This window comes from Lepus europaeus, chromosome X, assembly GCF_033115175.1.
Source record: "Lepus europaeus isolate LE1 chromosome X, mLepTim1.pri, whole genome shotgun sequence".
Taxonomy (NCBI): domain Eukaryota; kingdom Metazoa; phylum Chordata; class Mammalia; order Lagomorpha; family Leporidae; genus Lepus; species Lepus europaeus.
The window spans coordinates 52,097,944-52,120,168 of record NC_084850.1 but is presented as its reverse complement, the minus strand read 5'-3'; the positions used below and the strand labels follow the sequence as shown (position 1 = coordinate 52,120,168).

General features: G+C 38.8%; 1 protein-coding gene across 1 annotated transcript in view; it reads left to right on the top strand.

Annotated features, from left to right (window-relative positions):
* DCX (doublecortin) overlaps positions 1 to 2,235 on the top strand; it is a 111,671-nt gene extending 109,436 nt beyond the window's left edge. The window contains exons 5-7 of the mRNA XM_062183039.1: positions 1,149 to 1,243; positions 1,965 to 2,109; positions 2,192 to 2,235. Coding sequence (XP_062039023.1) covers positions 1,149 to 1,243; positions 1,965 to 2,109; positions 2,192 to 2,235 — 284 coding nt within the window. The remainder of the gene's footprint in view (positions 1 to 1,148; positions 1,244 to 1,964; positions 2,110 to 2,191) is intronic.
* The last annotated feature ends 19,990 nt before the right edge of the window (positions 2,236 to 22,225 follow it).

Here is a 22,225-nt window from a genome sequence, read left to right as displayed (position 1 = left end):
GCTTTACTCTGGGATTACATGCAACACTCTCAGACTATCTTTCTGCTTAACTTTTTCAATTTTGTATTTATATTCTTTCTCTACCCCCACCATGGGCCAACCGTTTCCCTCCCTCTCTACACACCCTTGGGATATTTTCTTTTGGTTTTAAAGCACATTTCAAAATACCTCTGTTTAACAATGGAAGTCCTAAGACTAAAAAAAAAATACTTTCGCATGAGATGTTTGAACATGAACCACATTTCTTGTTTCATGATTAGGAATTAAAAAGTTCTTTAGCAGGGGGATATAAAACAATTTGAAAGAGAAATGGAATATGAACATGTTAAAAATTAAACTATCTCCTTTTCAGCATTTTATTTGCTAAAAACCAACAGAGATGCACCTACACTCTGACCACTAGTGGCTATCACTCTGTGTCTTTATGCCTGTCTCCCTGTTTTAGCTGTCTCATTCTTCTCTTCTAACCTCTTCCTCATCTTCTTTGCCTGTTCTCTCTTCCATTTCGGATCTCTTCCTCTCTTTCTTTGAGTTTCTCTTGTATCCATTTTTCTGTTCAAGCTTTTTGGTTTCTCCTCCACTTTCTTTTTCATTCCTCTTCCTGACTAGCCTGCTTTCTCTTTTTTGCCCTCTGTTCTTTTCACCCAGGATAGGTAAGGATAGGCAGGAAATGGGAGGGCAGAAGATTGACAGTGGGGCTGTCCTGCGTTTACCCTGTCAGCTACCAAATCAACTTTATTTCTTCCCCTGTATGTAAGGCACATAACCTGTCGGTGCCTCACTTTTTTCCTCTATGAAACTAAAACCAAGGAATACTCTCTCAGACTACCTCCAAGAGATATTAAGGTCAAACCTGGGCATGCATATGAGAAAGATTTGAAAAGAAACAGACCCCAGTGATTGGGAAGCACTCAGGGAACAAGCGGGAGGACATTGCACTGCACTGAGGCAGGATCTAATTAACTGAGGATTGCAGTTCTTGCCCTTTTGAGGAATGTGTTTCTTTTCACCTTTGTTCTGCTCATCAAATCGCTTGGTTGTCTGTGTACCTTGTTTGAATGTTCTTAGTGTCTTCGGAGGGGAAGGATAACTTGCTCCTTTGTATGCTGTTGATTTTTATCCCTTCCTTTTCTCTTGCCTTGGGCTAGCAAACGGAACCTCCAGCAGCCAGCTTTCTACCCCCAAGTCTAAGCAGTCTCCCATCTCTACGCCCACCAGTCCTGGCAGCCTCCGGAAGCACAAGGTATTATGTCTCTTATACCTTACTAAACTCCCTTGCACTCAAAGTTTCTTGAATGGCTGGGTGAAGATTTTCTCTTCTACTCTACTTCAACAGTACATTAAGGCCAGAATTTCCCTTAACTGGCTCCACCAGCTTAAATTCCTGGGAAAACCACCAGGGACCAAACTTCTAGGCACTTTCATTTATTCCTCTGACTCCTGGTTATTTATTTCCAGTTACACTCTTGTACATCTTCCAAAAGAAGAAGGTACAGAGGTCCCAACTATCCATTCTGAGCTAATATTGTTACCAAATCATGTCTTAGGAATTAGGTTGCACATGGGTCTCCCCAGTTCAGAGACAAAGCACAGGAGATATTGAGGGCAACTTATGTCATCAAACAGCAGTCAATGGAAGCAACATACAGATGGCAGTTTCAAAACTGCACTGAGTTACTCCTTTTAGAATTGCTGGATACCAAAGAATTAATACACTCTTATCTCATGCTGTACTCTTCATTACCAGGCAAATTCTGGTGCAGCATAGGAAAATGGACCACATACACACCATATTGGCCTTAGGCACCATTTACATGCCTTCAGCTATCGCAGGCAAATAAATCATTAAAATAATTGAAATATGAATTCTCTAGCTTCACTTACCAATCAGGTTCCCATACAGAAATCCCTCTTGTGTAGAAAAACTGAAGAACTCACTGCCTTCAATCTTTTACCTGTGGCAGTGCGGATGTGGTTTCCCTGTGAATACCACACTGTGGAGTAGCTTGCTCTATGACTCTCTTGACTTCCCCCTGCTCACAGCACTTGATGTGAGAATGAAAAAGGCAAAAAAAACCACTAATCTGACTCCACACGGAACCACAGATGGTCAGAACTAGAAGGCATCTTAGATGGTGATAAACTAGTTCCATTTGATTCTCAATAATCTTATGTGGTTGAAATTTCACAGATGAGGAAACTGAGACCCCCAAAGATTGTTACTTACCAGGGTAACCTAGCTAACTATAGGAATGAATGGTACTCAATGCCAGTGGTATCCTGGAGTCAGTTCACACTACCTTGAGAGAGCTGATTGTGTACATTGCTTCCCATCTCTGTGTTTAACAAAATCATATTGCTAACTTGAACTCTGCCATGATGAGAATATTTGCATCATGGAAACTGGCAAATACAATAAATCAAGGTTGTTGTTTTCCCTTTCACAGAATATCAGTCATTAACACTTAAGTGTACAGTGCTGCCTGACATCCATTTTCATTTCCTTTTCTCTATATCAGGCTTTTAATTTCCTGATCTATCTGGCCATTGCCTGCCTGGTCATTTCTAAGGCCTGTTCCATTTCTTTAGTGACCCATTTAACTTGTATTATTGTTTCTGACCAGAAATTTAGGATTGTCGCGCTGAGCTATTTAGTTTCCCCAAAGGAGGGTTTGCTAAACGATCTGAGTATACAATGCTACCAGAGATTGTAAAATGAATGAAAATTGTTTGTACAATAGTAAGCTTTCAGTTATTCTTTGCTAGAAGCAAAACCTTTTAATATGAACATTTCAGTACGACCAAGAACCACTCTCTGTTGTTCCAATGTTCACAGAATCACCTATTCCACATTACTTCTTACTATACCTTTGCCCCATGCCTTTGTATTCTGCTTTTCCTTCTGGGAAACTTGACTTACTCCAGCATCTACTATCAGTATTTTCCCCAAAGTGCTGGAGGCAATGGGGGCATTTGGTCTGCACATTTGAGTCATTAAGCTTTCCAGTTCACTTTGGTTAAGGACCCATCATCCCTAAGCCCATTAAGGCAAGTGTTGGTGTTGCTAAACAGCTTCTCTTGATTGAGCTTACAGGTTGTTGTGGCCTTGTGGCTTTTTTTGCTTGTTTTTCGACTCAATTCTAAAACAGATTTTAACCATTGAAGGACTTGAACAAGTTCACAGGTGACCATATTGTAAGAGATCACTGTTTGCTTAAGTGTGCATTGTCAGTGTACCAATTTATTTTTAAAATTACTTTTTTAAGACAATCAAATAAACACTAAGAAATAAAGTATATCATTATCTAGAGCAAACTTTTAAATAAAATAAACGTTTAGATTTTAGTACAATGTTCACTATTTTCAAAGCTTTTTATTTTATACCATGTCAAACTTACAGAAGAAGAGTTACAAAAATAATTAGCTATTTTTTGTCCTTTACATAGATTCACCAGTTGTTTATATTTTGCTCCATTTATTTTTTGTGTATACACACACATCTCAAAAAGTTTGTGAAAAAATAAAATTAACAAATAAGTTTATTTAGGTGCAAAATAATTTTGAAATCCATGCATAGTTTGTCATGATACAGATTTTTCATGAACATTTTCTAACCCCTTCACATATATATATATACATACATACATATATGAGAGTACTTCAAAAGTTAGTGGAAAACAGAACTGAAAGATTAGTTTATTGGAGCTGGTGATGTGGTGTAGAAGGTTAAGCCTCTGCTTGCAGTGCCAGCATCCCATATGAATGTGGTTCAAGTCTCAGCTGCTCTACTTCTGATCCAGCTTCCTGCTAATGAGACTGGGAAAGCAGCAGAAGATGACCCAAGAGCTTGGGCTTCTGTACCAACATGGGAGACCCAGAAGAAGCTCCTTGTTCCTGGTTTGGGCCTGATACAGCCCCAGCAAATGTGGCCATTTGGGGAGTGAACCAGTGGATGGAAGATCGATCTCTCTCTCTCTCTCTTTTCTTCCTTCTCTTTCTGTATCTATGTCTTTCAAATAAATATATAAATCATTTTAAAAATACCAGTTCATTTTGGTTCAAAAAATCTTGAAATGCATAGTTTTTCATAATATGCATTTCCATGTACTTTTTGAAGACCCCTTTGATTTCCAGCATTTTTTGGCACCAGAACAAACATCTTTGAATTCATTTAAAATAAACATTTCAATGTAGTATATACATTACATTTTACTATTTTTTCTGAACCCTTCTACTCCTGAATACTTCAGTGTGTATTCCTTAAGAACAAGGACATTATCTTTAATTACCATAGAGCAATTATTAAAATCAAGAAATTGAACACTGACATAAAACTGCTATATACTCTAGAGTCCATATTCAATCTTTATTAATTTCTTTAATAATGTTCTTTTTCTGGCCTGGGATTAAGTCTATAATGCAACATTGTATTGAGTTATCATGTTCCCTTTTCACTTTTTTAATCTGGATAATTTCTTGAGACTTTGTTTATCTTCTAATACAGTATATTGTACAAATGAAATTATTTGGTGAAATGCCTTTAGTTTGGGCTTGTCGGATGGTTCCTTGTGATTAAATTCAGATTATGCATTTGGCACAGGAATATCATAGGAATTATGTTGTGTCCTTCTCAGTGTGTCTTATCAGAAGGCAATAGCCTCAATGATTACATCATCTGTGATGGAGATTGAACTGGTTCTTTTGCATAAGCTAAAAAGTGTCTTATGACCTTGACCCAATCTCCCTGTATCTCAAGTCCCACTTTTGGGTTCCTCCTTTCATACAACTACCTGAGCTTTAGCATCATCAGGGTACTTGGGCAGCAGGCCTGAGCAGATCTTATCTCAATTTCCATCCAAGTGTGCCTGAAAGGTGTGAGTCATGGTAGAGACAGGAAGCAGGTGGCTGAGGCCACAACTTTCCTCCTGCGCAATTGGAAACAAGCTTGAAGTCCCGGCATCCCTTTGGTAATGTTTGATGGCTGTGATGGGGCCCTAAGCTGTAATCAGCCTCTTGGCTTCTCCTCTTAAGCAGCTCATGGAGAATCCTCTTTAATGCAGCTGCAATGGGGTTAGCCAAAGTCCGCATACTCAAGTGCTGCAATATGGATGCAAAGTAAATCCTTGGATAGTTAATGAAAACAACATTTTGCATTTCCATTCTGTTTTATTCTTTTACATAGTCATTTTCACATTTGCCCTTGTGGTATCCCTGTGAAAGGGATAGGACAGATACTATTCCCATTTAACAGATGAGAAAAAAGGTGCAGAGAGATCTGCCCAAGTATGATTCAACAAAAACTTACTGAGGACCTTCTTTGAAGAAAATACCATATTAAAGATGTTCAAAAAGCCTACAAAAGAGAACTCTGCTATTTGCTTTAATTCCCCCACACACACAGAGATTAGTGATTTCATCCATGACTTTAAATTCAGGGCCATTTTACCTGCAAAATTGTCTTGGAGATTAAAGGAAAACACATTTGCTATATTATGTGAATATATAACATTATTTAAATATGCATTTTGCTCTGTTTCTAGTCTTCTTTTATCCTCCTGTAAGTGCCTGGTGAAGTAGTTTGATGAGTAAAGCAGAGTACTGACCCTTAGATCACAGGCAATACTAACTCTAATATAAGTGGATTTGGGTAGTGTAATGATGAGGAGCTAGGAAAGAACTACAGGAGACAAAGGAGGGTGGGAGTTGGGGAAAACCTTTCACAAAAGTAACATTTAAGTGGAGTCTTGAAGGCTGGGTAGGCTTTTCATGCCTGGTTAAAGAGAAAGCATTGCAGCTTTCAAAGAATGTTGCCAGAACAAAGTCACGCCATCACACAAGTACTTTTGGGAAATAGCAAACGCAAACTAGAAGCCAGGTTTCTCTAAACTCCTCCCTGACTTCCTTTGGCCTATAAGCTCCTTGGACCAGAGACCAACTTTTTTGTTTTCTCTAATGCAAAAGTATCGCCAGCGCAGCTGTATTTGTTACAAACATTTTGTTCTGTAGGGCTCCAAGGGACTAAGCAAATGAATTTCAGGTGCAAATTATTTGTATTGTTAAGCAATATGTGTATTTCTGTATTTCTACATATCAATCAACAAAAGCAGAATGTTGAGATAATTCTTTTTCCTGAACATTTTCTACCCATACAAGAAAATAAATTTTGAATACAAAATAAACTAATAGAGGTACAGAAGTTCAAAAGGTCATATGTAAGCCAAGTCCTATGGATTCTCTCCATGGTCTGTATCTATACCCGTCCCAAGTCAGAACAGCTGCAAATGGAGTCTTATGATTCTATTCCCTCTCCTATGAGGTAAAGTCTGGAATAATGTTTCCAAATAATTATTTCTACCAACCAACTAATTAGACTGAAGTGTCTTTTGCACAGTTAAGAGTAGGGTTGAATGCTGAACCTCAGTGGGTCAATGTGGTAGAATTAAGTCGCCTCCATATTTTTAAAGGACCCTTTCATACCACCTGAAAAATGTTCAATTAGTTCAGTAATTTGGCCATGTCTGTCTCATTTCTCTTGCTTTGGGTTAATTAAAAAAAAAAAGAAGGAACATTAACAATTTTATAGTTCACTTCTTCCTCAATTTCAAAGATAGATGCAAAGGTCCTGAAAGAGGGAAGTAAAATGGTAAAGCTAGACCTAAAATATAGGTCTCCTGACTCTTATTCTAGTGCTTTTTTTTAATACAGTGGAAATTCATTATATGAAAGTTTGACTTACGGAATTCACCAATAGTCACAATAAGTTTATTTGAAATGGTAGAGTGATAGAAAGAGAGAGACAGGGAGAGGAAGAAAGAGAGATCTTCTATCTTCTTCTCAAATAACTGCAACAGCTAGGTCTGAGTTGCTGAAGCCAGGAGTTGGGAATTCAACCCTGCTCTCCCTCATGGGTGGCAGGGACCCAACTACTAGAACCATCACCTGCTGCCTTCAAGGGTGTGCATTAGCAGGAATGCTGGAATCAGGAATGGAGCCAAAACTCAAACACAGGCTCTTTGATATGGGATGTAGGTGTCCCAATGTGGCGTCTTAACCACTGTGCCAAATCCATGCCCCCAATTTTAGAATATATTAATCACTCGCAGAAGAAACCCCACACCTGTTAGCAGTTGCTGCCCCTTCCCCTTCTATACGACACCTTGCAACCACTAATCTCTGTGTTTGAGTTAGAATATTCAGAATATTTCCTTCTGAGAACTGCCTTAGCTGTATCCTGAACGTTTTGGTATATTATGATATCATTTTCCTTTATCGCAAAGTATTTTCTAATTTCTCTTAGTGTGTCTTCCTTGACTCACTGGTTAGTCAGCAGTTGTTCTTTAATGTCCACATTATTATAAATTTCCCAAATATCTTTGTATTATTGCTTTCTAATTTAATTCCACAGTAGTCAAAGGATATACTTTGTATAGTTGTCAATCATTTTAAATTTATTGAAAGTTGTTTTATGGCCTAGTATATTATCTATACTGGAAATGTTCCATGGGCACTTGAAAAGAATGTGTATTCTGTTGTGTACAGTTTTATATATATATATATATATATATATATACACATATGTTTATGTATATATATATAAAAAACTATAGTGTTGCTTATATGCCCTATTTACTTGATTGTCTTCTGCCTAGTTGTTCTATCCATTTTTGAAGGTGAGGTATTAGGGTCTTCAGCAGCTATAGTTGAATTGTATATTTCCCTTCAGTTCCATCAGTTTTTGTTTCCTGTATTTTGATGCTCTGTTGTTAAAGTGCATATATATTTATAACTATGTCTTCTCAATGTATTGACCTTTTGGTCATAAAATGTTCTTCACTTTCAATAGTATTTTTTCTTAAAGTCAATTTTTTTTCTGATATTAGTATAGCCATTCTAGTTCTCATTTAGTTACTGATTGAGTGGTAAATATTTTTGTACCATTTACTTTCAATATATCTAGTCTTTGAAAGTCTTTTAGAGAGCATAGGGTTTTATTGTATTTTTCCTAATTCCATTCTGCAAATCTCTGTCATTTAAATTTGAGTGTTTTATCCATGATGCTTAATGTAATTACTGGGAAGGTAGAAATTACATCTGACATTTTTCTATTTTCTTTATGTCTTATGTCTGTTTTTGTTCCCTCATGTCTCAATGTTTGCTTTTTATGTGTTAAGTATATATTTTCTAGTGTGCCATTTTAATCCACCTCTTTTTTTAACTAATTTTATTTGGGGTTATTTTCTAGTAGTTGTGCTGAGGATTAAAATCAATTTTAGATTAATAACATTTTGATTTAAATTGTATAAAAATTACTATAGTATAGCTCTGTTCCTTCCTTTCTCTTTTTTGTATACAAATGATGTTTTTATACATAAGTCCATTAACACAATTTTATAATTACTATCTCATTCAGTTGTCTTTTGAAATAAGCCAGACACAGAAAAACAAATATTGCATGATCTTATTTATATGTGGAGTCTTCTTTTAGAATAAGATTGTATTTTTTTTTCATTTGAGAGCCAGAATTACATGCAGAGAGGAAGAAAAAGAGAAAGGTCTTTCTTTCATCTGCTGGTTCACTCCCCAGATGACCACAATCAGTGGAGCTGGGCTGATCTGAAGCCAGGAGCCAGGAGCCAGGAGCCGCTACAGGGTCTGTCACGTGGGTGTGGGGGCCCAAGGCCTTTGGGCTATCTTCCACTACTTTTCTGGGCCATAAACCAAGAGCCATATCAGAAGGAGAGCAGCCTGGACAGGAACTGGCACCCATATGGTATCCATATATTTACTGGTGTTCTTATAATTTTTAAGATTTATTTATTTGAAAGGCAGAGCAACAGAGAGGGAGATACACAGAGTGAAATTTCCCATCTGTTGGTTCACTCCCCAAATGCCCACGACAGCCAGGTTTGGGGCAAGCTAAAGCCAAGGGTCTACAATTCCACTGGGGTCTCTCATGTGGATTCAGGGGCCCAAGCACTTGAGCCATCTTCCATTGCCTTCCCAGGTTCATTAGCAGGAAGCTAGATTGGAAGGTAAGCAGCTGGGACTTGAACCAGGATTCAGATATGGGATGCCAGCATTGAAAGCAATGGCTTAACCCATCATACCACAACACCATCCCCTGGTATTTTTTTTATTTTTATGTGGATTTGAATTACATATAGTGTTCTTTCATTTCTCTCTAAAGGATTATCTTTGTTTCTTATAGGACAGATCTCATAGCAGTTAATGTCTTTATTTATTTGGGAACGTCTTAATTTCTCCTTCACTATTGATAATGACAATTTTGAATGAAAAAGATCATTTTGTTCAGTTTCTTTAAATGTCTTGAGCTGATAAATCTCGCTTTGCTGAAATGCTCTGTGCATATGTTTCAATGCTCTATCAGGCAATTTACTGTTCTACCTTAACCCTTACTTGCTGCCTGCACAGGGCCACAGGCTCAGTCAGAGGTGAGAGATTAGGGCTTTCTCAGGTCTTTTCTGAGAAAATACGCAGCCCTGAACATGTTCCTTCTACCCAGGAATATGTCAGAGGTGTTTTTTTTTCCCCCCAAGGACACCTAGGTGTACAACATTCCCTTTTATGGTTATAAGAGGTTTCATTTGCCTCAATTGCTAAGCCCACGTTAGGCAGCTTTGATTTTTAAGCAATTGCAACAACTGATTAATGTCCCCCCCAAAATGCTATTTATTTACAGAAAATGTGCTCTGATACAGATCAGTTAAAGAACCTGCAAGTAGGAGTTTCTAGGGAGCTACCACACAAACTAAAGACTGACAATTTTCTTGGAATTGAACATTTTGAGTAGCTTCAAACCCCCAAATGTGTCCTCTAATGGCTACTAGGTTGCTATTTTTCACAGATTTTGTAGTTGCGAGACTGTTGGTTTTCAAGAGCTGAAGAGATGGGAAAAGGAAACATGGGAAGTTAAAGCACCAGAAAACTTAGTGTTCTTATATTCTTCAACCAGTTTTCTTGGATAAATAATTCTTAGGTTGTTGAAAGCTTGGGTTGTTTGCAAGTTCTAAAAAAGTCGATTTGGAGGGGCTGGTTCTGTGGCGTAGCAGGTAGGACTGCCGCCTGCAGTGTGAGCATCCCATAGGGGCGCCGGTTTGAGTCCTGGTTGCTCCACTTCCAGTTCAGCTCTCTGCTATGGCCTGGGAAAGCAGTAAGAAGATGACCCAGGTCCTTGGGCCCCTGCACCCATTTGGGAGACTCGGAGGAAGCTCCTGGCTCCTGGCTTCGGATTGGCACAGCTCTGGTTGTTGTGGCCAATTGGGGAGTAAACCAGTGGATGGAAGATCTCTCTCTCTCTCTCTCTCTCTCTCTCTCTCTCTCTCTCTCTGCCTCTCTTTCTCCCTGTGTAACTCCAACTTTCAAATAAATAAATAAATCTTTTTTAAAAAAGTCAATTTGGAACAGACATTTAGTTAAGCAGTTAAGACACCCATGTCCCATGTTGGAGAATCTGGGTTTAATCCTCAACTTTAACTCCTGGCTCTAGCTTCCTGCTAATGCTGTCCCTGGGAGGCACTGGTATTGGCTCAAATGATTAGGTTCCTGTCATGCACGTTGGAGACCCAGATTCAGTTCCTGGATCTCAGCTTTGGTCTGGTCCAACCCTGGCTGTTATAGGCATTTACAGAATGTACCAGTAGATAGAATATCTCTCTCTCTATCTCTATCTCTCTCTCTCTCTCTCCCTCTCCCTCTCCCTCTCTTTCTCAGATAAACAATTAGGCAGTGTAATTATATTTATATTTATATTTGTGCCAAAGTTGGAAGGGGTCTCTTAAATATCTGTGAAACTGATCCTAAATTTTCCAGTTTTCTTTCGTATCTTGTTGATCACATGTATAAGAATAGTGGTTTTCAAACTTCTCAATTTGAGGACGGGGAGGACAGAACTGGTGAGACTCTGCTTCCTGAACCTCTGATTAAAGCACAACAATTCAACTTTTATCTCTTTTTTAAAAATCGTATTTAAGTAATACAAACTTCATGCATTTCATACATACAAATTTAGGAACATAGTGATTCTTCCCACCCTACCTCCCTCCCACTTGTGCTCCCACCCTTCCTCCTCATATTGGGTTCCCAAGGAAGCTTTCATTTGAATGGAGTGTTTAAAAGGAGGTGAGCAAGAGAGAGGTTTGAAAATCACTGATTTAAATCCTATGGATGAAGTTCAAGATTGAAATAAAACTTTGGAAATAATGGGGGAAAATGCTGCCATCTGATGCCCCCACCCCATCTCCTTGAGACATAGACAAGGATTAGGACAGTATTGGATCTGGAAATCTGAATTCCTGCTTGGAAATGAAAGCATTGTGAAATAACCTAGAAGTAGGTAGATGGGCTACATTTTTTCAGTTACTATCTATTCAGGCTTGGCAGTTCTCTGGCATCCTAACATGAAGTAGCATGTATTCACAACTGATTTTGACATAGGTGGAAAAGTCAGTCAATGAAGGAAATCAAAGCTTTTTAATAAATGATGCTGTATCAATTGGATATCCATAAGCAAATGAAGAAAACAATGAAATGAAAGCAATTCTATCTAAATCGCATGTCTTAAACAAAAATTAACTTAAAAATGTGTTATGGGGGCAAACATTTGTTCTAACAGTTGAGCTATCAGTTGGGATGCTACATTCATATTGAAGTTCATGGGTTTGATCTTGGCTGTGCTCCTAATTCCAACTCCCTGCTAATGCAGAACCCGGGAAGCAACAGGTGATGGTCCAAGTATTTGGGTTCCTGCCACCCTTGTGGGAGACCTGGATGGAGTTCTGGCCTCTTAGCTTCAGCCTGACCCAACCTTGACTTTTGTGTGCATTTGGAGAGTGAACCAGTAGATGGAAGATCTCTCTCTCCCTGTTTCAAGTGGATAAAAAAAAACCTTAAAAAATAAAGACCATACAGAAATATGAAAAGAAAAGGTATAGGTAGAAAGAAAATATTTGCAACCCACATATCTAACAAAATATTTATTTAGAGAACACGAAAATAATTCTAAAAATCTCAACAGTAGGAAAAATTCAACTAGGAAATGAACAGAAGACATGAAAAAACATTTCATTGAAGAGGAGGAAATACAGATGTAAACTAAACACATGAAAAGTTTTGTAATGTCTTTAAACAACAGGGGAATGCAAATTAAAACTACAATGATATATATGTCACTAGAAATTAGCAAGAATGGATAAAATAAAAGGTAGTGAAAGCACCAAATACTCAGGAGGATGTGGAATAACTGAACCACTAGTACTTTGATAGTGAGAATGTAAATTTTATAGCCACCCTGGAAAACAATAGGACAATCCCTACAAAATTAAATATGCAATTACTATACAACTCGGCAATTTTATCGCTCAGCATTTATCCCAGAGAAATGAAAATTTACATTCATACAATAACCTGTACATGAATGTTTACAACAGTTTTATTTGCAACAGCCAAAACTGGAATCATCCCACAAGTCCTTCAACAGGTAAATGGTTAAACATATTGTGGTATATCCATACTATGGAATTCTGCTTAGTAATATAAAGGAGAAAACTACTGATATGTGAAGCAAGTTTGAAGAATCTGCAGGGAATTATGCTGAACAAACAAGGCCAATTCCAAAATGTTACATACTGAATGATTTCATTTATATAACATTCTTGAAGTAGCAGTTATTGGCTGCCAGACTTAGGGACGGGAGAAGGGGTAGTTGTAGCTATAAAGGGGTAGCACAAGGGAGACCTTTGATGAGCTACAGTTTTGCATCTTGACTGTAGCGGTGGTCACACAAATACGCACATGTAATAAAATTTCATAGGAGTACACACATATACACACACAAATGAGTGCATGTCAAACTGCAAGATGCTACCTTTGGGCAAAACTGAGCAAAGGCTACCTTAGCACAAGCGTAACTCCTTGTACTTTTTTTTTCAACTTTGTGTGAATCTATTATTGCTTCAAAATAAAAATTAGAGAAGCTATTAATGAAAACAACTAAAACAACTATTTCTGAGCTCAAGATGTCCAGAAAAGGAAAATTAACTTTATCTTTTCTCTTCTTACAGGATCTGTACCTGCCTCTGTCCTTGGATGACTCAGACTCACTTGGTGATTCCATGTGAAGGAACAGAGAATGTTCAGAGTCCAGAGTACAAATCCAAGCCTACCATTAAAGTAGGGTACTTTTGTTCAAGAATCCAACAGGGCTATTGGTGCTTTCAAGTTTTTGTTGTTGTTATTATTTTCAAAACATACTGTAATATGTTGGGTTTATTTTCCTGTGATTTCTCCTCTGGGCCACTGATCCACGGTTACCAATTATGAGAGATAGATTGATAACCATCCTCTGGGGTAACTCTCCAGGGGTGCAAAATGTGCTAGTCCATGACCTTTCTACTGAATGCTTAGGTGTCTTCGTTATTTTCCCCTGTGCCACATTGCTCATACTCTACAGTCTTCCTTCTGTAGAGTGTTCTTATTATATATATAGCACTTAAAGTGTTTGGGGGAAAAAATCTAATTGGAGGACACAACAGTGACAAACACAAGTGCCCCTTGTCTCCTGATCTCAAGAAAGCTGGAGGATACCAGGAGGATGGCAAGGCAGCTCCCCAGCCTTGTGTGTCACTTCTGATAGTGCCTCCAGTATGTTGTCTGGCACCAATTCTGGTTGTCAATGGGGAGAAACACCAGCAACCCATGAAACCAAGTGCTTAGGATCATGGTACAGGGCTAGGCAGAATCGGAAAATACCGCACAGACATTTCAGTAGCATTTATAAAGCACAGTGAATTCCTGGTCATCCTTGCCACTGGAGTAATTTGGAATCAATAAGCACTTGATTAGAGTTTGGGGTAAGAGACTCTGTATATCTGATTCCTCTAGGAAGCTAACATACTGAGTTATTACATGAACTGTATGGTATCCATCTATCTCTGTTCTATTGAATGCCTTGTAAACAGCCAACACTGAAAACACTGTGAGAATTTGTTTTCAGGTCTGACACCTTTCCGTCGCTTTTTATAGCAAGAAACCAATATCCTTTTTATAAAAACTCATGTCTGTATTTCAGGAGCAAACTCTTCAAGCTCCTTTTTTATAAACTGGTGATTTTTCTTTTGTCTAAAAAACACATGCAGAAAATTTACCAAAAAAAAAAGCAGAATAATAATGTAGCTTAGGAATCATGCTGTCACTGCCAAACAGAAATCTACAGGAGAAAACAAAATGAATAGCAGAGGCCAATTCAATAGAATCAGTGTTTTGATAGCTTTTTAACAGTTATGCTTACATTAATAATTTCAGTGTGGACCAGACATTCTAATTATATTTTAAATGAAATGTTATGGCATATTTTAAGCAACTCTTTTTTATCTACAATCCTAATATTTCATACTGAAGGCACGGAAACCTTTCCCTTGTCTTTAACATTGGAAAGGATTTGTCTTTACTAAGAACTGATCATTTGAAATAGTTCTCAGTCATTGAGGTACAGGTTCACAGCACTGTTTTTTATCTGTAATCATAGCCCATAATGGCAAAGACAACAAAATTTAAGGGAAAGCCATGCATGCCAGTGTTGTGTTTGCTTTTAGCAGATATGAAGACTTCCCTGTTTCTTTATAACTATTCAGATATTTTTAAATGTGAATCATTCAAAGCCAAACTGCTTTGGCTACTGAATGACTTGCAGTCGTTCCTCCACCCTAAATGGAATGAGCTTGGTGTGTGTGTGTGTGTGTGTGTACATCTGCAGCTGCTTCATAATTAGGAAGTACTACAGGACATCAAAACATGGGTCGGTGCCAACTTGGTGACATTGCTGATGTGTGTTGTGTAGGGGGTAGCCCAAGGGTGGAAGGGGTAGGTCAGATGCCCCCTAGACAAGTTTCACATGTTCTTAACTACCAGAAATGTTTTTGGTTTGGAAGTGAGATGATGATAGCACTGGTTTCTGGTTAAGTGTGTCAATGGAGAACCCCAAATTGTAAGGATATCTTTTTGTCCCCTCCTTCAAAACCATTAGAAGCCCATTTTACTCAACCTTTATTCTTTCTAGAAGCTCAGGGTTTTCTTAGTGCCTCCCCAAACAGTTTGTAATTAATTAGGAAAAACCGGTACATGGAATTAGGAAGATGGGATAGAGAGTGGTGGGAGACCTCTTTTTAAACTTCAGGTCTGACCTCCCAAAGATTCAACCCATGATAGCTTTTGAGACCTCATCAGGTCTAATACTTTCATTTTAAAATGAGAAAACAAGCAGTGAAATGGCCTGCAGGACAAGAAGTATCCAGTTTCCTTATGCTCAGGTTCCAGGCTAGCTCCCTGAGCATTTCCTTGCATGTGCTCTATGTACCACTAGAAAATGCTAAATTGCTGTATTTTTTAGAAGGATCTTTGAACCGGTAATCTTTTTTTGATAATAGTACATTTTACATCTTTCTTTTAATCAATTACAATATTTCCAAACAACCACTTCAAGGGGGATTGAAATAGTTCAAAATTTAGGCTTCCAATGATTTGCATTTTAAATAGCCGCATTTTCCAAGGACAAAAAAATTGTATGTACCTGAGCTCCTTCATCCATCATTCATTCCCAGTTTTACTCAATGCAGTCCTACCTCTCCAGTACTATTATTTTGGTTTCTGCACACTCAGCAAACATTTGCCACCATTCCCAGTACTTCCTCCTCTTTCTTTCTTTCTCTCTTTCTCTCTCTCTCTCTCTCTCTCTCTCTCTCTCACACACACACACACACACACACACACACGATCCATCTGTTGCTTGTTCCTGCCTCCTGAGTTTTCTTCCCTAAGGATATAGAAATAGGGACAAAGAAGGGGAAAATGTATATATAGGGGCTGGGCTGAACAACTAACATCATAAGTAGTTTTATCTAGGGGTAAATTGAGAGAAAAGCTCCTTTTCTCTTCACTGTTTTGGAAAGGATAGCCATTAGCATGACTGCTTTGTGTCCTTACAGACTTTAGTATTAGCCTAGATTGAATCATAGAGTTTTCTAGCTGGAAGGAACCTTAGAATCACATCATCTACTCTTAAATTCCTCATTTTTCAAGCCAGGAAATGGAGACATAGAGGTAAAGTAATTTCCCCAAGGTCACACAGCTGGCTAGGGGCAGGGCTGGGATTAGAACCTACATCTCCTAGCTCTAATTCCAGGGCTGTTTTCCACTAAGCAGTATTGCCTTCTACTAGGCTCCTGAGAATTCTTTCCCAGGGTCATGTTGCATCTTGGAACCATATGCTGCTGTCCTGATCTCAGCGGGAAATCCACCCAGCAACCTAATACGGCCCTTTCTTTCTGCATTCACATGGTTCCCATCCACATGGGCTGCAGATGTCCCTGAAGAGAGGGAGACACTGAGGAACAATGGGGTCCTGGGCATTTTTTCTTTTTGTCCCAACTTGAGGAGCCCTCCAAATAGCCTCCTGAACTCCTGCTTTGTCCCAGTGGAATGGAGGATGACCATTTTTCCCTGTCGGCTTATTTCATGTCATCCCATACTTGGTCTTCCCAGGCTAACGGGAATGCTTCTTATTTCCAGAGCAGGGAAAGGAAGAAAGGAAGAGTGGAGTGATAGCTTTGTTCATTCTGACTTTCTAAGATGGCTTTTCAGCGTTTTAAAGACTAGTATGGCTACAATTCACTGGCAATGATTTCTTCTAAAATATGGGAATGAGATCAGCTACAGCAAACAATCTGGTCTTGCTGTGGTTGCCCTCATCCACAATATCCCCATAGCCATCCCACCATTATGGGGACAATTTCCAGATATAAGCAAGGGGTTTTGTGACTAAAATGTACCTTGGCTGATGTTAAACATTGGCTCCTTCTGTTTGTACCAAAATAGTGAGTTGTGTGCTCTACCCACTATACCCATCTTGTGTACACTGATCCTGTGGCCTTCCAGGGCAGAAACCGGGGCAATGAGGTCTGAACATGTAGTTTTCCTCATAGTAAGGCTCTTCCTCGTAACTAAGGGGTATTCATTAGTTCAGTTTAAAGAGATCTACTTCTCAGATACTTTTCTCTGCTTCCTGCTTCTCCTCCCCAATGAGAAGTAGCCAAGGAGCCTTAAAGTAACTATCTGAAGAAGGCATGGAGATGGATGAGCTGTTAAATCCTTCTTAGAATCACCTAGCCCAAGCATTAGACCAGCAGTCCAGTGCTTGCTTCAGACCAAATTGAGTCTGTTTCCCTAGTCCCTTCAATACTTTGGATAGAGATCCACAACCCACCCCCCAAATCTGACTCTAAATTACTTTTTCTGTAATAATAATAGTAATAATAATTATTATTATAAAAATAAAACAAATCTTCCTGGAGTTGGAAAACAAGCATGCCCTTTTCTCCAGATGAGCTCTAATATACTGATGGAAAGGATCCCAAAGATCAGCCCACCTCAGAAATATCTGTGAGAAGATGCTTCCTGAGACAGAAGCACCGTGTGAAGGAACAGTGTGGTTTGAATGACCTCCTTCATAGTGCTCTAATTTTTTGTAAAAAAAAAAAAAGCATTGGGTATTTCTTTTAAAAAATCAATAATTTGTACCTGCCCCTGCCCACATATGGCTACTTGGATCCATGGCCAAGCTTTCCTCATGTAATGCTCTCACTGCCTTAAAAGGTTTGACTTTTAGGCCCAGACTAGTTTTCTAAGTAAACTATCATTGGCTTGGAGCTCATCTGTAATAGAGAAGAGGCTGGAGTCCTTTGTTTTAGCACTTGCACCCCAGTCATTGATAATATGTTAGAAATGACCTGGGACCTTTTTTTCTGTAACAATGGGGCTAGGCTTCTTGGGTCTCTCTGCTAGTATGACCTCTAGAAATTGTCACAACTCTAACTCTGCCCTATGAAGAAGATCCCATATGTAAACCTTCCACTGCTTTATTGAGACCATGCAGCCTTTCTCCTTCCTTGCAGGTAAGCCCAACAGGAGCAGGGATAGTGCATGGATTCTTCACACTAAACATTTGGTAGCAGAGGCATTTCCATCTGGTTCTCTGGCTGATGGTGGCCCAGACTCAGTCGACTGTTGCTAATACTCAGTGAATTGCCCTCCATTGGCCCTTTTATGGACCAAGACAATGTAGATTATTTCTTAAAAATGAATTCCCAAGTTTATTCTTCTTCTGGCTAGCAGACCTCATTTCTCTAATAGGTAAAAGGCTGGAAGTTCTCACTACACAGCAGACAAGACATGTGCATAGGGAAGGAAATGTATTTCAAAACCTGCAGGTATTGACTGCAGTGGGCAACCTACTAGATTAGCAGCTTCTCCTGACCCTTTCTACTTTTTCAACTCAGAGACTGGAAGGTTCCCTCTTCATCAGTGTGTCTTTTAGTATACCTGGCTGAAGAATATTGCCCCTCCTATTCCCTCAGGAAAAGGTGCTTCCCTCTCTGTCTCCCACACCCAGGGCCCCAGTGCTTACCATCATCCCCAAAGGCCTAATGTGGTCTTAATAGTCAGACTCTTGGTGGTATTTCCCATTTGTTTCCTTCTTAAGGATCCAGCAGACCTCCCACTTTGGTGTGGCTAGAGTGACACCGGCTATCATTTGATGAGGCTAACATTTTATCCCTCAAATTTTTGGTTTCTACATCTTCAGGAATCAGAGGTGATTTTTTTCTCACCTTGGATGCCTAGGGCTCCAGCGTATGGAATTCCTACTGGGAACTGAGGAATTTTTCTGCTCCTGATCAGAAGTGTGGGTTGGTTTGGAGAAGTCAGACAGCACAACAGAAGTCAGAGAAAGCACCCTGTTGCCTAAGGTGAAGACTTGAAATTTCCCATTTCTGAGTTAATAACCTGAAGGGATAAATGGCTTTTTGCCACTCTAATTCCTCTGTGTTTCTCTTTGTCTTTTCTTTCTCTCCCTAATTTCTATATTTGTTCTTACTTTACACTCTGTGTTAATCACCCTCTCTTCCATGGAACAAACATCCATCCTTTGTTCTGCACAATTTTCTCTCCCTCTTTTTATTATTTTTCTTTTAATCTTTTCCTTCTTCCTTGACTAGGCAGGGGGCATATGTCTTCTTAGCCAATTATTTTGCCTTGGAATTGATGAAAAACTAGTTCCAGACTCAAACATCCCTGGTCCTACCCCAGGCCAGTGAGAAACGTATAGCTGGGAATCAATCTGATCCTGGTCTCTTTCTTCTTCATCCCTAGCCTCAGCAGATCCTCTAAAGCAGTTTCCTTTATAGTTCATGTATTTTTAGGTCTTTGCCTTCCAAGCACTGTACAGAATACTGTGTGGTTCCTTCTTAGTCTGCCATGTTGTGGAGCCGTGAAGTGTGCTCAGAGAAATAATCAGCTGAACAGAAAAATCCACCCATGGATTCATATCAGCTAAATAATATTAATTGATTTTATTCAATTGCTTATAGTTTCAAAAGCTGCAATATAATATAATGAGAGGCCACAGGTAATTTCTTCTGTCATTTAGTTTGGCTGGGTGGGGTCGGGAGGAGCAATTTGTTTTTAAGTTTTACCATTACATGTTAAACAATCTGTAATAGCTTTATATTTTCGGCTTGCCAACTGTTGAATTGTTTTAGCTAAACTGGTAGGCAATTGGGGATGATTTAAATAAAAGAGGTATTTAACAAATCCATTTTATTTAAAGGAACATTTACTTAATTGAAATGTAGTTTTCACTGTGTTCTGAGAAATTCACGTAAACATTTGCTTTTGACACCAATTGTTCATGATCCTGTATAAGCAGTCCGTGTAACAGTAATTAGCGGACCTAAAGAAGGCAGCTTATATATGCTAATTTATTCAACAGAATACACAGCTCTTCCGAATGTCACTGCTTGGCAATAACATATGGAATGTCAACATTTCCAATGACTTCTCTTTAGAAGTTATCTTAAAGGGATTTGACCAAGTAAGAGGTTATGCTAAATGTCTCCAATGTATGGTCCTGTAATATATTGCAGCTTGAAGCCAATGATCCCTTATGACTTGTACACAACTAATGCATGTTTTGATTGAATTTTTTTATTTCTCACTTGTGGTAAGTTCTTTAAAACATTTTGGTCACCTTTTTGTGCCATTAAACTTGTACAGAAAATGCTTTTATGGCCATTTTCAAAGGGAGAAAGCTTAAAATGGAGTCAGCCCACCCTTTGTGCCCTATAGCTGTAGTTAGAATTGAGTAACTGTAGCAAAACAGCTGTAATTGGTGGTTGTAGTGTTAGAGGCGTTAGCTTGCTAGTGACTAGCTTTGGAGAGTAAATGCATGGTATTGTACATCTCATTTCTTAAATAAATCATTTTAACCTCTGAAAAGAATATATTCTTCCTTGTGGCTCCTCTTCCCACTTCCCTTGCCCTCTCTTCCTCCCTGCTCCCAGATGTCTTATAGTTGTAAATAACTGATTTGGGGGCCAATAATTCTTGTCAAGTAAAGTCAGCAGAAAACAAACAAACCAAAAAGGGAGTGGGAAAAGGCATTTCCCAACAATCTCTCAGCGTTTAATGACCATTTTTTAAAGAATGACATTGTGATCAAAGACTCTCCTTTGCATAAAAATCAGTGGTAAACTGGGAGTGTCTGTTACTATTTGATTATATTACAAAATTGACTAGTTCTCAGAATCACATATAACCCAAAGACAATGGAAAATGATATTCCTTATTTCTGTAGCAGTTTGGGGTACTTGGAGATCTCAGAAGGCTCTGCTTGATCAATGATCAATGATTGTTTGGAAACAGAAAAGCAGAACAGAAATACCACAGATATTTTGGGATGTCAGCCACTCCTTTAGAATAGTTTATAGCTGGAAAAGACAAGATACAGATTCGTATGCATTACTGTCTGTTTCCCAGGCAGTGCCTAGTCCACACTTAGACTGCTATTGAAAAGCAGTACTTCCAGAAGGCATTCTCCTTTTTGGTTTGCTGTTCTCCTTTGAACTGGTATGTTTAGTGAGGCCCACATAAACCAGCTGGAGCAGACCCTTTACAATTCTTGTGCCTGTTAGCATCCCTCTCCCCACATCTCCTTCACAAGTTGATGAGGGCTTTCTTTGGTCAGAGGACTTCAAGGTCATCTAGAGAAGTTTCCCATGTGTGTAAGGTGTTGTGAACTGTTGAATGTTGCATTCATAGCATTCAATACTAGGCAGCAAAGAGCTGCTCTTACAATCATTTTGGCTCTCAAACTCTGTTCTCCATTGCATTCTCATTTCTGTGTACATTTGCAAGATGTGTGTAATGTCATTTTCCAAAAATAAAGTTTGATTTCAATATTTCTGGCTGTCATCCTTTCTTTTCTTTTAACTTTTGGACTGATGATCATGTAACCACAAATTGTCCTAGCTGGCAGGAAAATTAGACATTATTTTGTCCAACACTGTAATTTTACAGATGAGGAAGCTGAGGGTCAATGTATGATGAAAACACCATAAATAACAGCCCAACATGCATACAACATATACAAACTCAGATCTTCCAAAGTCGAGCAGGATTCAGATGACTTCTTCCTGTATATAAAATACATTAGCCAAGAGCATTCTCTGTCATCAGCATTGTCAGTCACTTATTGTGATTACACAGGCCCAACACATACTCTACATCCCTCAAATGTACCTTCAACTGCTGCCTGCAATTCCTTAAACTGTGTAGTTTTTTCCTCAATAGGCTGATGGTTCAGCTACTCTATGGGAGAGAGAACACACAGCTATCTTATTCACCCTTTTGGATAAGTAACTAATTAAATCCTTTTCTCAGATCGGTTTTAATGGGATTGAGAACACAAGGAACTGGGCTTGGAAAGAGATTAATGGAGAGGGAGGGAAGAAAGGGCCCAGAAAGAGGAGGCTGAGATATTGGAGAACAGTTTGACAAAACTGATAATTCTGTGAGAGCCAGCCCTGTAGCTCCCACCAGACCTGTGTTTAGAGAAGCAAAGATGCCAATATCCCTTTGGCTTGCCCAAGGACTGAGGTGATTAGGATAACTTCCCCCATACATTATTTTATCAAAATAATCCATGACCATCCATTTGGTAGAAACAAAGAATGCAGATGGAGATGGGATTTCTTGGTGTTCTAATCCAAAGAAAAGTGGATACAACCATCAGACTAGCTAGGCTTCTGGCTGGTAGACTTTATACTCACTACCATGAGGTCTGTCTTGTCCCTGAATTCTCATGTCACTTTTGTTCCCT